General features: G+C 44.1%; 2 protein-coding genes across 3 annotated transcripts in view; one reads left to right on the plus strand and one right to left on the minus strand.

Moving 5' to 3' along the window:
* Window positions 1–673: 673 nt before the first annotated feature.
* Window positions 674–6,519, plus strand: ARL1 (ARF like GTPase 1). The gene is given in 7 exon segments (XM_005519462.2): window positions 674–801; window positions 2,605–2,742; window positions 3,839–3,920; window positions 4,942–5,053; window positions 5,772–5,937; window positions 5,940–5,950; window positions 6,139–6,519. Coding segments are annotated over 7 exon segments (555 nt in total). The 5' UTR covers window positions 674–797; the 3' UTR covers window positions 6,181–6,519.
* Window positions 6,520–6,978: 459 nt separating this feature from the next.
* UTP20 (UTP20 small subunit processome component) overlaps window positions 6,979–17,119 on the minus strand; it is a 63,741-nt gene continuing 53,600 nt past the window's right edge. The window contains exons 52-62 of one of the 2 annotated variants that reach the window (XM_005519463.3): window positions 16,147–16,226; window positions 15,332–15,401; window positions 14,121–14,303; window positions 13,173–13,304; window positions 11,890–12,022; window positions 10,642–10,841; window positions 10,202–10,273; window positions 9,567–9,833; window positions 8,720–8,846; window positions 7,734–7,879; window positions 6,979–7,382 (exon numbers count right to left, since the gene is read on the minus strand). In XM_005519463.3, the coding sequence (XP_005519520.2) occupies window positions 7,227–7,382; window positions 7,734–7,879; window positions 8,720–8,846; window positions 9,567–9,833; window positions 10,202–10,273; window positions 10,642–10,841; window positions 11,890–12,022; window positions 13,173–13,304; window positions 14,121–14,303; window positions 15,332–15,401; window positions 16,147–16,226 (1,566 nt within the window). In that variant the 3' untranslated portion in view covers window positions 6,979–7,226. Of the gene's footprint in view, window positions 7,383–7,733; window positions 7,880–8,719; window positions 8,847–9,566; window positions 9,834–10,201; window positions 10,274–10,641; window positions 10,842–11,889; window positions 12,023–13,172; window positions 13,305–14,120; window positions 14,304–14,570; window positions 14,682–15,331; window positions 15,402–16,146; window positions 16,227–17,119 lie in introns of those variants that run through there. The other variant, XR_001331224.2, reaches the window with a different exon arrangement.

Consider the following 17,119-nt stretch of genomic DNA (forward strand, 5'->3'; position numbering starts at 1 on the left):
AAGTGTAATCGTTGATTATTGACATGAGATCTGCTGCACTTCTCCCTTAACTCAGTCTGAGCTTAGAGCCCACTTCATGTGTGCCTCGTACATTATGTTTTCCTCTGAGTTTTCGTTACATAATAGTTCACGTTTTTTCTGATTGTATATTTACCTATTTGCACATCCTAATTACATGGATGACATCATTTCCATGCGGGGACGATGACAGTGAGACATGTTAGCTAATCCCTAGCAGCAGCTTGCTGTCGATGTTTTACACCGCTGGACTTTGTTAACAGACTTCTACCCGGGGTTTTTCTCGTTTCGCAGCCGCTTTGGAGAAAAGCAAGCCCTAACCCTCGAAGTGTGCTGGCTCCCAGGGTTCCCCGGCACTTTGGGAAGCAGGCCGTGCCTCCCAGCCGTCCGTCTGCGGCCGGAGGTTCCCGTTCGCCGCCCGCTCCCGGGGCCGCGGGGAGGCCCCGGGCCGGTGGCGCCGCCGCGCCCCGCCCGCCGCGCGCGCCCGCCGCCGCAGATTCGTCACGCGCTGGTCCCGGCCCACGGATTTTATTCTCCAAACCTTTCTCCCCGCTCTGCTTCCCGCCCGGCTGTGTCCGGGAAGGGCCCCGCTCTCAGTCCGTTCGCTCCGCGCTGCGGGCGCTGCCGGGCTCCGTGTGTCGAAACGGCGGCGGGCGCGGAGCGCTTTGTTTACTCGCCGCGGCGTTCGACGTGGAGCCGGGCGGCGGCGGCGGCGGCAGGGCCAGCGCGGCGAGGGCAGCGGAGCGGGGCGGGCCGGAGCGCCGGCGGAGCGGCTCGACATGGGTGAGGAGCGGGCGGGAAGCGGCCGCCCGAGGGGACCCGTCCATCACGAGCCTTCCCGGCGGCCGGGGAGGCGGGGAGGGCGGACGGGTCGGTGTTGAGCCCTGCCGTGGGGAGGCACGGTCTCCTGCCCGCCAGCGGCGGGAGGCCGAGACTGAGGGCCGCGCTTGGGCGATGCCCCCTCTCCTCAGGGCAGGCCCTGCCCGCGGGCCGGTTCTCGGGCAGCCGCCGCCGCAGCGCCCGGAGGCCGCGTTAGAGCTGCCTCGCCATGGCGAATCGTCCGAGCAGCGGCAGGAGGGTGTGTTCAGTGATATCCTCAGGCTTCTGTACTCCTGACACCTGGCAAAATTTAACTCTGAATCGAGTTTGTAATGGGCTGCTAATAAGGAGTGGATTAGGAGAGGAGGTCTTGCAGACTAGTAAATGAAGTAGGGGGAATATTAAAGGGAGGCCCTGAATCTGAGGGTTGAGAGATTGAGGTGAACCTGTCCTGCAGATGGTGTTTAACAGTGTTTTGGTGTGGGAAGAGCAAACACAGGAGCATATAAAAAGAGGGAGTGAGAGGTGTCTGGCAGCTAGCAAAGTTACTGACTGAAAGAATTTTCAAATCTTAGGCCTCCATGCAGCCAGTGGTAACCTTCTACTTGGGGTGTTTCTATTGAAATTCATTTTTTCAGCTCACTTCTCTTAAAATTATTTGCCTCTCTGGCAGTCAGAGGTGTCATGAGCAGCACTATGCAGGCTGGCAACTGATGCTCCCTTATGCCTTTTTGTTTTCCAGGTCTGTAGCGTGTATGGCTTCTGTGGTGGGATGGGCTTAGAAGAAATAGAGCAACCTTTTATCAGTCGAAGTTCCTTCTTTAGTATAAACTTGTTGCTCCCTCCTTTCCCTGGAAAGGCAGAGGCTTAGACAGGCAAATATAGAAAATAATTTTTATCAAATCATCTTTCAGTGAGATTTTGGTTGCAAATCTTCTTTTATTTGTTTCTGATATATTTATCAGTGTTGTCACTGATTCTGGCTTATTGAATGTTTCATTACCTTTTGGAGGCTTTAAGTGTATTTACAAAGTTATGATTTAACATTAGATATGTTTATTATAAAAATATTTCAAAAAAATTTAATTGTTACTGGCTTAGAACATTAGTATTCTTTCTATGATTAAAAATCTAGTAGGCATAAATCAGATATTAGCCTGGCCACAAGTTCTCTTGCATGCATTTAGCAAATAAATGAGATGCTGGGGCAAGCGAGTTTTGAAAAGAACAAGAAGGACATTTAAAATCAGCTCCTAGACTTCTCTGTAGTGTTAGTGTACTTGATTTGGTGCAGCTTTGCTGTTTGTAATGAATTGATTTAATATGTACCTACTGATTTATACCTAGTTTTAAGAAAAAAAGAAGTGGGTGGTCCTTTGGAAGACCATAAATGTCTTCTGATGCGGAATTCTTTCAGACTTCTTTTGGTCCTTGTATAGTCGCTGGCACTGAAAAGGTAGAGTCTGATACAAGCCAAAAAGATGACTCAGATTTTGGCAAATGAGAGAAAAGGAAAAAATAAAATTGTAACTGCAGTGAGAAAGCTTGGTGCTGCTGCAATGTGATTTGCTGGAGTGAGCTACCATAAAATCATAAAATGGCAGTATGAACCAGGAGGACATATGGGCAACAACCTGGACTTGTCTTTTTTCACTGGAGGAAACAAACGACTTGTAAGCCAGTAAGAAATGAGGTTGGTCTGTGTGCCTTTGCATATCCTCCACAGAGCTGGCTGACATTGAAATGTCTCTCTTCTGGTTTTTGTAGGAGGCTTTTTCTCCACCATCTTTTCCAGTTTGTTTGGAACTCGAGAGATGAGGATTCTCATCTTGGGGCTGGATGGAGCAGGAAAAACAACCATTCTCTACAGGTTGCAAGTTGGAGAAGTTGTTACCACCATTCCAAGTAAGTGATCTGCTCATAGGGAGAGTATTTGCCTGTGGCCTGTGATTTGTCTGAAGCTCTGACGCATAAACTTTGCCAGCTGAACACTATGCTTCCTTCCTAAACAAAAGGACCTTACGTAGTGGGAGCCTTACACTGTTGTATCTTCTTGGATAAAGGTATTACAAAAGAGTATTTTATGCTGCCCTGCAAAATGCAAAAAGCATTTGACTTCAAGATTATTAGCATGGTTTCACAGGCTGTTCATGATAGGTCAGCATTCTGTAGAAAACATAACAAAACTCAATGTGAGGTTTCAAGGGAGAAGATGATGTTTATTTAAAAAAATGCAACTGATTTCACCACTTGTCTTGGCATTCATGCAGCCACACCCACCCGGTGTGTGTGCTCAAGTGTTCTGGCCATGATTGCTCTGTGTAACATGAAGGAGAAGGGGATGTTTGACTTTTTTATGTCCCTGCCATGTCTGTTGTGTTCCTCTATTTCCTCTATTATCTTTTAGAAGCCAGCAGTTTGCTGGGCCATAATCTTTTTGCCTGAGGGTTTTGCTTACTTCAGCCTCCATAAATTTTAAGCAGACTGTGCCCACTGTTCACTTCCCTGTGCTGTGTTTCTCTGGGCTGGCAGGAAAAGGAATGACATATGTGATAACTGCAGCATTGCTGCCATCTTCCAGACAGCAGTATCGAGTCCTCTCCTGAGAAGCTGGTGTTTTAAGAGCTCTTTAAAGAGTGCAGACCTTATGTGGACAGAAGGACACATTCCTTAGTGCTCTCTTGCTGTCACTTATGTACTTAGTTATCACAGCAGGCCAGTTCTTTAACCCTTGCTCTGTTTCTTTTGGTGATTTCAGACACTACTGTCAATTTTTAACAACCTTAGCATTTGTTACAGATCTCTACAATATGTTTACAGTGTGGTTTTATTAGTTCAAAAGAAGTATTTCTGCATTATTTTGAGTCATGTTTGTTGGGGTAGCTTTAGCTATGCAGCTACTGAGAATTTTCAGGTCTGAAAATCTTAAACTGAGTGCTGACATATTCTTTAGAAAAACAGGAGAATCACCAACAGTGAAATTGTTATAACTTTGTTTCAGCCATTGGCTTCAATGTTGAGACAGTGACCTACAAGAATCTGAAATTTCAAGTCTGGGACTTAGGAGGACAGACAAGCATAAGGTAATAGATTTCTTAATGTCAATGAACTTTCTCTAAAAAGTGCCAAGTTCTTGGAATTCTCATAGCAGGCACTGGAATTCTCATAGCAGGCACTTCTAAAAATTAAGTTTTAAAAAGAACCCATTCTCAGGAGAGCATTTTCATCTGATGGAATTCAGTTTGTAAAATCTGTGATGCAGGAATTGGAAGTCTACAGATTGGAAAAAAACAAGACAGTGTTCTCATTTGCATTTGGCTTTGCTTTGAAAAACAAATCATTAGTATAGTAGGCAATTGAGTAGCATTCTGAGAAAGAGTGGAGGGGGTGATTAAAAACCCAAAAAGATACTGCCTAGCTTTGCATTCTTCAGAATAGTCAAGTTGGATTTAGGTATAGACAGTAATTTTTTAGCAAGCGTCACAAGTTTTGTAAAGAGTCATTAAGAGTACCCTTGTATGATCCTCTTGTGATTCCTTTTTCAGTGCTACACTGCAAGGTGCAGTGTAGTTAGTTAGTAAGGAAGGTGCAATTAGTGAGATAAAGGTTCCTTCCTTTTTAGTTTCAGTACAGTAATTCTAAAAAAGGTGGTTTGTTTTGATCTTTGTTAATTACTTGCCTGTATTAATTAGTCATTTAAGATTTCTCTGGTGATACTTCTTTGGTGACTGTAATGAAGGTGCTTATGTCTTTAAACATTCCTTGCTTTCCTGTCCCTCGGTTGTGGACCTGATGTCCTGTAGTCTGATTCCCAAATAAATCTGTCCCCAGCATTTCTGTTCTTCCCCTGTTTTCAGGTTGCTTCTATATTTGCTTTGTGTTGGGTTGGGGTTTTTTGGTTTCTTTTTTTTTGTTCTGCCTCAGAGACTATTTGTACTGTCTGTTCATTTTTGTAGCCTCTTGAAGAAATCTTCTGATTGCCTCCTGGGGCCTTTCACCCCAGAGACAATCTTTACTTCCTCTGGGTGATCTGTCTATAATTATCTAGCTAAAAAGAACTGCTAACATGCAAATGACACGACTGGAACTCTCTCTCCTCTGCAGGCCCTACTGGCGGTGTTACTATTCAAACACAGATGCCGTCATTTATGTAGTGGACAGCTGCGATCGAGACAGAATTGGCACTTCAAAATCAGAGCTTGTTGCTATGTTAGAGGTAAGAAAACAAGGATCACAGTCATTATCAGTAAAATAAATTGAGAAATTAGAACTTTTTTTTTTTGAGTAAATATGAAATTTGATTCAGTGAACCAAGTGAAGCTCAACTTCACTTGTGAAACTTCAGCCCTCAGCATAGCCCGTGCAGCACTTCTGACTGAAAAGGCACTGAATACTCTGCAGGTATTTCATGCATTTGTGCAGCATTATCTGGTTTATTTCATGTAGCTTTGTGGTCACATGAAAATTTACCTGCCAGCCAGGACTGCTGCTCAGTACTGCGGCGTGGCAAAATCAAACCCTGAAGGGTTGACAGTAATTAGAATCCTACTATGTTTTCAAGCTGAAGAACAAATGTTGAACAAGGTAATGTAAGTAAGATGAGTTGAGCAACACTTCCTTTTCTCTCTCTTGCCTTGTCCCCCAACATACCTGCAAGCTCATTTAATGTGCCTTGTTAAATCTAACTACCAGATTGTCTCATAACTTGGACTGGCCATGTTTTGAAACTGCTCCTGTAGGGTATCATACTGGAATTGAAAACAAAGACCTTTCTTTCACTGAAGAATTTTCTGCAGAACAGAAATCAGCAAACAAAATAACTGAAAACTGCTGAAGATCTTTTTTATTACATAGGCTTTTCTCTCATTAAATAAATTCTGTAGAAGTCTCTGCAACAGCTTCCACAATTTCCCTTTTTTTTTTTTTTTTTTTAGGAAGAAGAGCTGAAGAAAGCCATTTTGGTGGTGTTTGCAAATAAACAGGACATGGAACAGGCCATGACTCCCACAGAAATGGCAAATGCCCTTGGCTTACCAGCTTTGAAGGACCGAAAATGGCAGATATTCAAAACCTCTGCAACTAAAGGCACAGGGCTTGATGAAGCAATGGAATGGTGAGTACCAGTCTAATTATGCTTCATTCATATGCCTAATTTTACACATTGGAGGATTTTTTGTAAGACTGGATTTGTGGATAGTTTGACATAAGAGTCCATATTAGAAGAATGACTGGTTTTCTGCTGCAAGTATTTCAGCAGAATTGAAATTACTTTTCAGTAAACTGACTTAACCTTTTTCCTAGGTTGGTGGAGGCCTTGAAGAGCAGGCAGTGATACAAAACTGACCAGTGCAAAGAAGCATCAGCTATAGCCAGCATCCTCCTTTCTGCAGTTAAGTATTTTCAGGCCACAGATACTTGTAAATAGGACGGATTTGAATTTGACTTCTGTAATGTGGATGCCTCTCTTCAATTGTAAAACTGAAATAAGTGAATGTGTACATTATGATACTCCATTTCTTTCTTTTTGTTTAAAGAATGTACTTATGTTAATTTGTATGAAAGTCTTACTGGCTGAGAAAGTTGGTGGTTTTTTTTTTGTCATCGCCCCTTCCTTTGGTCGTTTTGGTGGCCAGCATACTGGTGTAGATAGAACACTAATAAAATCTGGAACTGTCAGCTATACCCAGGGGTGTGTTGCTTGCTAGAGGCTGCTTGCTTTACAGAAACAAGTCCAAGTGCTGCCAGCTCCAGCAGCCATGTAGCTGAACACCTGCAGAAGTTCCCTTAAGCTGGTATTCTTCTACTTCATGACCCTTCAGTGCAGACACACTGTTAGAGTGAAGTACAGCAAGAGAGCACAAGTAGCACACCTCTGGCTGCCAACATGGCATTCAGTGGATGTCTGAAAGGAAAATCAGTGTCCTCAGCACACACTACTGCCCTGATGTGCCAGGGCAGTAACTTGAGTTTAACTTCCACCTTCATGAGCTGTTGTTCCTGCACTCTCATCTTAGCCAGAAGTGACAGGTAAGTAGCTCAGTATAGCTGCAGAAACTGAAGGCCAAATCAAAGTCAGGAAGCAGACTTTTCTCTCCCGGACCAGTGTGTTCACAGGCAGGAATGCAGTCATCACAGAACCCATTTCTTACAAATGAAGTAAAATTTAATATAAATATCATAGTTGTTGCCCTTTCAACTGTACATGCTCCAGTAAATATACAGGTTTGGAAAAAATTTAGAAGTGTTTATTTAAGATCCTCAATGAAAAAGGACATAAAAAAATACTAATAAATACAATTGAAATATGCAAGTACTTTTTAAAGCAGTAATTAGTTCTTTAGCTTGGTATTAATTTTTATAAATTAATCCTCCAGGAATGAAAAGCCTTTTCATTCCACCATTGCTAAATCTTTCAGTGCGTGACTTCGATGTCGCTTGGCCTTGTATGTAGGGCGCAGGGATTCCATTTTTCTCTTCCTCGTTTCCGCTTTATTCTTGTGTCTCTTCAGCTTCCTCCTTGCAGCAATGTCAGGATTTGCTACAGTCTAAGGAAAAACAGTACTGTTAGTTCACTGACAACTAACAGCAGTCCCTGTGAACATCATGAATGTCCTAAGAAACTGGTGGCTGCTAAGACAACGCATGGGCATTGCTAGGTTCCATAAAATGGAGGGAATTTAGGCTGCTTTGCCCTTCAGGTAAGCAGGAAACCATTCCTGTCAGCCAGAACCTGCACAAGAGGCTGATCACACACAAGTAACTTCTTGCAAGTTTTGTAAAGAGACTGGTAAAACTGTCCTAATTAAGGATTAAGTTCTTTCTCCCCTTCCTGGGCAGATATTAAGCCTTTAGAGAAGCCCTATTTCTTTTACTCTCAAGAGAAAGTGGAATCTTACCTGCAAAGCCCTCTGCTTTTTCCTCATTGCTCTTTTCTGGTTGGCCTGTTTCTGCACAGAAGAAAAGGCCAGCGAAAAGGCTTCCAGCCCCACTAACTTCTTGAGAAGTTCTATGATTTCTTGGGAAAGGTTCTTCAGTGTTGGATCTATTAAAACAAAATTGACTTAATCTTTTCAGCATATGGAACGAAAGCCCAGGAGCACAGTATGGATTCCTCTTCCTTTAATAAAGAACAGCTGCACTGATAAACCTTGCCCAGACTAGCACCTGTGAAATCTGCTGGAGCTTCACCAGCTTTCCCAGAGAGTGGCTTTTCAACCAGCAAACAAACAAACAAAAATGCTTCTGAGAAGCAATTTTTTTAGAAGGGTAAAGTCATCCCAAAGGTAATGACAAGTGGCTTTCTATATATAGCCACTAGGCTTCTGGTGAAATAGGCTTTGTTGGAAATAAAGATGATTCCAGCCTTGTCAGTCAGCATCCTTGATAAGCAAAACAAGGGCTGGCTTAATTGTTGGAATCACTAGTTAGTGGCAATATATTAATTACAATCATTGGAGGAAAAAAAGATACTGGGGGGTGAAAAAAACCCTCCAAAGAGGTGCTAAAGGGAAAACTGAGAGCAGGGCAAATATTTCCCTCTGTCTCTCAAATGGTTTTTACAAGTTCCTCTCAGCAAGGATTCTGTAAGTCTTGCCACCTTGAGCCCATCCTTGAGTACATTTTTCCTGCTACACCACATGCTCAAGCTTTATCTGCTTGGACACAGGAGCATGCTTAACTTCATTCCAGTCTCTGAAAACGTAGGTTTCTATTTCAGCTGACACGCACTCTCCTCCCTTCCTGGTATTTTAGTTAGACAGTAAGCAGGTGAAATTCACTGATTAAAATACGAGTGCCTCAACAGACAAAAGGAATAGCAGGTGGTGTTTGAACTGGAGCATAGCTGTGATGCACATTCCTCTTTGTGAGGGAAATCCCTTACCTTGCTCTGCATAGTTGCTGTTCAGCTCCCTGTACAGAGGGGTGAGAATTGTTGGAAGGTAGGGCTTGATCCTGTCTTGCCCCAGATCCACCGAGATTGCTCCCAGGAACTTAAAGATGCAGCTTCTCTGAAAAGAAGTGTGTGGGACATGAAGTAAGGAAAGCTGGAAGGAAACTTCCTAACTGAACTGCTACCAGAGGGCCATGCATCATAGTTCAACACAGCAGGTGTTGTTTTAGACACCTGAGTCACAAACTGCTGTTTCAAGGGCTTACTGCATCCAAGTACAGCCTTTAGAGAGACACAACCCCTGTTGTGTGAGCTGGGACTGGGTTGGCAGCTGTTGACACTTTGAACAACAGGCTTGTTCTCACTGCCCTCAACTGTGGCAGCTGAGGACACAAAAGCTCAACCTAACTAAACCATGGGGACCCACAGTGCTTTTTGTGATTGTTCTCCCACACATCCCCTCCCCTTCTCCTAGCACTTTACTCCATACTGCCATTCCCCTGCCTGCATAGGCCTAGCACTCTTGGGCATTCAAAGGAACTGTTCTGTCCCCCTCAGCCTTGAGGTTTACCACTCTTCCACGACTCCCCAGGAGGCTGGAAGCATCAGCAAGAACCAGACTGGCACAAGCCTTTTCCTGAAAACCCCAAAATGAAAGGCTTGTTTCTTCAGCACCTACTAACCCTTGCTTCAGTGCCAGCTCACAGCACCCTTTGCACCTTTGTCCCAGCCCACAGCACCCTCTGCACCTCATCCCCTGAAAGCAAAGAGCCAGAGCAACAGTACCCTGCAGAAGTGCCAACCTCATCAAAAGCAGTGGGACTAACTCTGTTCTTACCTTTAAAGGGACCTTAGGGGAATATGCTGCTTCTCTCTTCACCATAACAGAGAGCTTCTTCATCAGCCACAGCAGTGTGGCTGGCTGGCCTTTCTCTTGTGTGTCCTCTCTTTCTTCCTCTCCTTGAGCAGAAGTATCTCTCTCATCCTCTGAGACTTCCTGCTCTTCCACTTCACACTTGAGTTCTCCATCTGCCTCTTTACCTTCTTCTGAGGCAGGGGCTAGCAAGTAAATAACTTTGGCCACAAAAAGTAAATTCTTTATAACCTGAAGTGTGGAAACGGAGTCAGTCACTGTGGGCTACCTCTGTAAGCACCATGTAAGAGCCAAGACTTGATCTGACAGAGGAACTTGCCAACCTAGGAGTCTGCAATGGCTGAGACCTGCATAGTGTTCCCTCTTTCTGTCCCTGGCACTCCCCAGTAGGCTGACACCACACTGGGGACTTTCTGGGCCCCCAAGAGGCTCACAGCTGTTCAGATGCCCTGAGCAGAGAGCAGCTAGCCCCAAACTGTGTATCTGCCCTGAGCCAACACCAGACAGCAGCAGTGCTGTCCTGACTAGAACACAATATCCCTCACATGCCGGGGCCTGCTCTGTCCCCTCCTGCAGCCCCAGACAGGCCCCTGCCTTACCTGCTCACTTAGAGACACATCCAGGAACTTGGACTGCAGCTGATGGCAGAATGCAAACGTGAGATCCTTCATCTGGGGAAACGAAAAAGGAGAAAGGAATGACTCCATTGAAGAGAGCTGGTAGCAGAGATTCAAAGCAGTATTCTGTAGTCACCAAAGATAGTTCCCAGGGGAGACCAAAGGATCAGCTCCACACAACTTCTGCCTCCATCTTACAATATAAAAGCATATTTTTGTGCTGCTGAGAATAAGACCCTAGAGGAACCCCCTCCCAGCAGCAGAGACACCTCCTCAAATGCTTTAGGTGATGAGGATTAGACAGCAGACAAGTGACTAAAAGAGGAACGTGCATGCCAAAGTATGAACTGTTTTTGTGTCCTAATCAGGGAATAGGCATGAGCAGAGCAAACATCATGAAGGAGTGGTACAGACATCATTACCTTTTTGTCCAATTCAGCAGTCAAGAAGACTATGGATGCAGACAGCTCTGCCGGTGTCTTTTTTCTCTTCCCTGACTTTCTTTCCTTCCATTTGTTGACAAGATCTTCTGGCTTATAAGATGCAAACAACAAGCCAAAGATCTCAGTGGCTGTTAGCCAGACCCAGCTATGAGGATACCACAGGTGAGACTGGACATGATCTGGGGAAAAGAAAACCTCTTTCAGCTAAGGAGATGGTCCATTGAGAGTAAAAATAGAACCCCAACAATTACCATAGCATATGCTGCAATAAAAAGATGAATGAAATGAAATGAACTGTGCTCATCTGCTCAAAACATAATAAAAGACTTTCTAGCAACTCAATATAGCCAAAGTGGAGAGCAGCAAAAACCTACAGGCAGCCAAATGTCCCCACAGTGATCAGGCAAGTCATGTTTCTGCAACAACTATGGTCCCTTCAGGGACTCAGTGCCACAGCTCATCTGCCCATGGTATCTGGGGACTGGCTGCTGTGAGATTTGTGTCAGCTGGCCCTGCTGATGATGGTCAAATGCTGAGAATGCTTCAGAGAAGAAATGGAGCTGCCCTCCTGTCTCACCTCTGTCCAAGCTGCCCATCACCAAAATCCAGAATAACAATGGTTCTCTGCTATGTCACTAAAGGCACCTGGCAGGTTGGACTCTTCAAAGTCACTAACCAACCACTTCAGGTCTTCTGATTGCAGCAAATGAAGCAGTTAACATAAGGGCAACAAAATGCCAGTAAATATTATATAATCTCACGTACAGGGAAATTGCTTGAATCAAGTAACTTCCAAATCTTCACATCCTGACAGACATAAAGTATTTAGGGCACTATTACCATGTGTCATCATTTTCTGGCTGGTATGTATGATCTAGGCTGGTATGCATGATCAATGAAAGCTCATCTTCTCAGGAGGGCTCAATGTTTTCATCCAAGAAAATGTAATTATACTGAAACATGTAATAGTTTCCAACTATTTGCTCTGGGGATAATAGAAAGTACTTCCCAGCAACTGAGACAGGGGATGTGTTGTTTTCATCAACCATGTAACCTTTTTCATTAGCAACTTCTCTTTCATTGCCAGTAACTGCTGTGTGTTAGCATTTTGCAGAACAGAAACCTTGCAGAATAAAGTTCAGTCACTTATATTACCGTGTGAAAAACCACAAGGCACACAAAGAATCTTTCTTGTAACAGCTGTAATAATTCCTTAATGACACTTACCCCAGATACTGCTCACAACATCCCTGTTCTTGGTGAATTCAATCAAGTTGCACTCTGTGATTAGCTTTTTTATCAGCACAAGAAAGCTGAATAGCAGCCGATCTGCAGCCTTCTCCTCTTCCTCTTCAGTTATCTAATAAAATCAGCAAGTCAAGAAATACAACTTACGAGAACCTGAAGACAATGCTGATTAATCCTCACTAAATAAATTTCAGCTCAACCATACAAAAAACCAGAAGACTGACTTGTACCCAATTCCCAATATAAACAGAACAGAAACACCTCCACTGAAGCATTTCCTCTGGAGACAATCTCTGCAGGAGATTTTATTAGAATCATTCTTCTTTTTTCCACACAGACATTACTATAACAAACCACTGGGTTTCTAAATGCAGGAAAATACACACATTATGTCTGTGCATGTATTTGTGTGGATTTGATTCTCCTAACTAGAGCCCAGCTGCGTGCAGATTTGCCTGTATCACCTGGGAAGCCCTGAGTTGTTATGACAACACTGTGTGTGCTGCCTGTGGGCCTCACCCTGCCTGCAACCACCAGCTGGCTTGATGTAAATCATGAGTACATATCACAGCACAGGGTGCGATTACACCAAATTTCTCCTCACTGCAGGTATTTTATTTTCATCTCTTGCCAATTTACAGATCCTGAGGTTCTTTTCTCTCTCGTGCAAGGGCAGCATGCTGAACATTAGTAACATTCATGGCCACTCCCCCGGCACAGTAACTGGGATCCCTTTAGGATTATCACATGCCAAGAAGAATCTCAGGCAGCCTTGTTATTCTGAGTTAATCATGTGCACTAAAAAGATTTTCCATACAACAAAACCATGGTCTCAAGTACAGAAAGGGAACCTCTCTGAAAGTTGAAGCTGTAGGTAAAACTGGACAAAGCAGACAGTCACAAGCCACGCACTCCTGACAAGCAATGCTTACACAAATTTCTACAGCTAGCAGACGTGTTTCCCACATTGCAAGGAGCAAGGTATCTGCTGGCTACACTGTACAGTTGCAGGCTCAGGCCAGGTGGCTTTGCAAAGTTTCTTTTTCCCTAGTGCTGTGACATATGACATCAAATTTGGGCTTACAGGCAAAAAAATATGGTCCTAAGTCAGTGAGGTCCTCTTCAGAACAAATGTGTGTGTTTTGTGTCTCCTCAGTCCTGAACATTAAGCCCAACTGTTAAATCTTTCCTATGCTTCTTCCCTTTTTCCATTTTCTTAATTCTCTTTCCTTAAGCTTCATGCATGGAGAAAAGTTACTTACATTTTCAAATTGACTTGGGTTGATTTCTTTCTCAATCAAAGTGAGGACTGCTGCAAGCCGCCGTTCAAACATTACTCCATCCACTTCAACAAACAAACCACATGCCTGGGCAGCCAACCTCCTGTGTAAGCTCTGACACACAAAAAGTAATGCCTCTTGTTAACTCTGATAATCAAATCCTGCAGCTCCCAAGTGCAGGAGCTGGTAGCAACCCTTACTTTCTGCCTGTAGCAATAGCACCTTAAGAGAAGCTGGCTTTCAGAGTATGTTGAAAAAGATGCTGCACCTGGCAGCACAAGTTATCCCTGGGAATTCACCCTAAAACTGAATGCCAGAAGACCTTTTCCAGACCGGTTCCCAACTGCAGATCTGGGAGCTACTTTGCAACTCTTCACAATGTAACAAGCAGCTTACAGTTACAAACCAAAACCGAACATATCAGGATGGAAACCATGAAGTGATGAAGAATGCTAACTCCACTAGTCTAGAGGCACAGAATCTGGGTTCAGCTAGAGGACAGCTCATCACCCAAGCACCCAGATCAAAACAGCAGATCTGGAAGACCAAGTTTGCTGTCTTCCAGTTGCCAGCAACATAATGAAGCATGTCTGAGATAAAGTCAGCACAAAATGCTGGGATCAGAAGAGCTTAAAGGATTTTGCTAAAATCTCTAACCTGAGCAAAGACTACACTGTGAAATAGCTGAGCCAAAAGTGGAACTGTTAGAAAGCTGCAAAATGCAGCTGGGAAGACTCTGCAAGCTGACCCACACCATCAGCAGCTATATTTGTGCAATTTTATGAAGCTGTACCATTTCTTGCTCTCTAAGTCAGGAACAACTAATCCACAACCCACCGGATCTGGTACTAGCAATCTCTCCCTTTGCCTTCATCTTACTCAGCCCTCCAACAGAGTTCAGACCTGGCCAGTGAAAAGACAAAAGAGTACCTTTTTGCTGTGAAACCACTCTGTGACCAGTGAAAACATCAGGTCTTGTTTTTCATTGCTGATCTTACGGAGAAGAGATTTGCACGTCAAAGCTGCCATCTTTTTGCATTTGGCTGAGTCATCATTTATCATCATCATACAAAGGGAGAGAAAAAACAGTCCACAGTATTTGTGCAGGAGATCCTAGAAAAAAAACAACCATTATCAGCCACAAATACCCAAGGAGCTTCTGGCATTTAAAGAGAAAACCAGGGGTATTTGCTGCACTATATTCAGAAGCAGTGTTAGTCCAGGGTGGGCTTCATGCCAAGGCAGCTGAACTGCTAAAATGGGATGGCCCTGTTGTTGGAGCATACAGGGAGTGTACAGCAGCCCCAGCCCTGCTCTGACTTGCTACCATATCCCTGGGTCAGCAAAGTGAGTGTGAAGCCTTAAAGGACATTTTTATACCCAGCTCTCACTGAAACAGGTTTAAGTCCTCAGCATGGCAGCAGTATCCCAAATGCACTCCTCTCAGAGATTGCAGCTCTTTGCCACTTTGAAGAGTTCCCAGGAACCAATCTGAAATATTAAATAATCAGGCAGTGCTGACACAGCTTACTGTGCAGAATTTCTCTTCCTTCCACATTCTTGCTTGACTGCACTTCTTCCAGTGTCCTGGATGCACAGTTAAGCTCCAGCTGCAGAGCTTCAAGGCAGCTTAAGATTTTGCATATGTGATCCTGTACAGACGTACAGTTACTTTTTAGCTCTCATTTTGATCCACCCCACTGAGAAGCCCTCCCTCTCCAGTCAGGCCAACCAAACAGAACACACCAGTTCAGTCAACAATCCCTCATGAATACTGAAAAACCCTTACAGTAAGGAAACTCTAGACTTCACTTTCTAGTCCGACCCCATTTCCTAAACTGGTTGTGTTTCTTTCTGGCATAAATCATGACTGAGTTTATCCAAACTCCAGCTGACACAGCTTTATTTTCCTTGCAAACAGAGCACATTAGGCAAAGAAGTACTGCAGACTTTCCAGCATGTCATTTCTCTCTTGGAGAAAAGCCAGGTTCTTTGGAGATAAGTGCATGTTCTGCTCATGATAAGATAATAGGAACTAGCAAGTGCTTCCAGAATAAACTGCTCGAAAAATTGCTGTTACTGCAAACCACAGTAACCACAGTAACTGCTTGATTCTTGGAACACCAGGGGGTGCTCGTTACCTGTGGGAACATGTCGAGAAGGTACACAATCATCTCCAATGCAGACTCCCTCCCAGTTTCATACTCGTACCTGTGAAGAAATGAAGGATTAACTGTTACGGATCCTCCTATGAAGTTGCCAACAATTTACCAATTGTTGAACAACCAATTCCAGAAACACGCACTGATAGGGATCCCTCTACAACAGGCACCAGACCTGGCCTGAAAATGTGGACAGAGAAGCAGCAGGCCCATCAGCTGTCTGTCAGAGAATGAGCACAGGGACACAAACAGGCCATGTTCCAGCCCATTTGAGTCAGCACAGCCACACTGTGCTGGGGAACCTGGTAGACTGCTGTCACCTTGAGCAAGAGAGGGGTGAAGCTCAGGAGGAGGTTGGAGGCACAACACTCCTGTGGAATCGGTACAGTTGTGTTAACTGTGCCTGCAATTACACTTGAGACACTGCCATGGGATAGCAGTCACTTATAAATACACCTTCCCTTATTCCAGGAAAATCCCTGGATTTTCCACTTCACCTGTGTCCTAGGGCGACTTTATGGTGGTTCACAATCAGTGGAGGTGGTTAACCACTAAGCAAACAACAGAACCTTTGTTTACAAACAGATAAAGAACAAAATCAGCTGTGAAACAGGGACAAGAAAAAAGATTTGCGTCATCAAACAGCCTGTCTTGGGAAAAGGGAAGTTTTAGAAGTAGGAAAATGAAGACTTCAGTTGTGCCTTCTGCTCATTACAAAGAGCATTTTGGCACACTGGAGTCATACATAAAAGCAAAGTTCTGTTCTCACAGAGATGTCAGGAATATAAACTCACTCCAGCTGTGCAAGCATGAAATCCAAATTGGGTTTCAGTTTGTCACCAAGGGGGTAATCCAGAATGTATTTTAAGTAAATCTGGAAAGAAAAAACAACAATACAGAAAGGAGTTAAAATAAACACTCAGGTAAGCTTGTGAAAAGGTTATGAAAAAAGTCAAGTGATGGATCAGCAAGCTTATGAGAATCATCCCTCTCATCCCATTCCTATTACATAAAGGGTCAACAACTGCTGCCAAGCTCTGTGCCTGGAACAGGATCTGTTTTTAAAGTACTACTGTGATTTGCACAGGCATATGTGAAGAGACCCTGCACCCTTCAAAATCCATCTTGTAACTATGAAAGCTGTTTTTCGTGCTCCTACCTCACCTGTATCCCAATGCTTGAGACAAAGTAACTCATTCAGTCTTTTGGTTGGTTTTATCTTGGAAAAAATGAGGAAGTAGAGGGAAGCAATCATGGATTTGTGGCAAATTTGCTTATCCTGGGGTTTAAAAAAGAGCAAAGCTTAGTTACATAGGCTAAAACGCCTCCAGAGGAGGGACCATGTCACTGCTGCTAAGCAGCTCTCCTGTACTTGGTACTGGTGAGGTTGCACGTCAGGTACTGTGTTCAGCTTTGGGCTTCTCGCAGCAAGAAAGACATTGAGGTGCTGAGCAGCAATGAAGCTGGAGAAGGGGCTGGAGCACAAGTCTTATGAAGAGTGCCTGAGGGACTGGGGTTGTTTGGCCTGGAAAAGAGGAGGTTTAGGGGAGACCTTATCACTCTCTACAACTGCCTGAAAGGAGGCTGTAGCCAGGTAGGGGTTGGTCTCTTTTCCCATGTGACAAGTGACAGGAAAAGAGGAAATGGCCTCAAGTTGAACCAGGGGAAGTTTAGATTGGATATTTGGAAAAAATTCTGCACTGAAAGGGTGGTCAAGCAGTGGAACTGGCTGCCCTGGGAAGTGGTGGACTATTTAAAACAGGCTGG

Source organism: Pseudopodoces humilis, chromosome 5 (assembly GCF_049639895.1).
Source record: "Pseudopodoces humilis isolate 2021_Gansu_Grassland_sample_001 chromosome 5, ASM4963989v1, whole genome shotgun sequence".
In the NCBI taxonomy this organism is placed as follows: Eukaryota; Metazoa; Chordata; class Aves; order Passeriformes; family Paridae; genus Pseudopodoces; species Pseudopodoces humilis.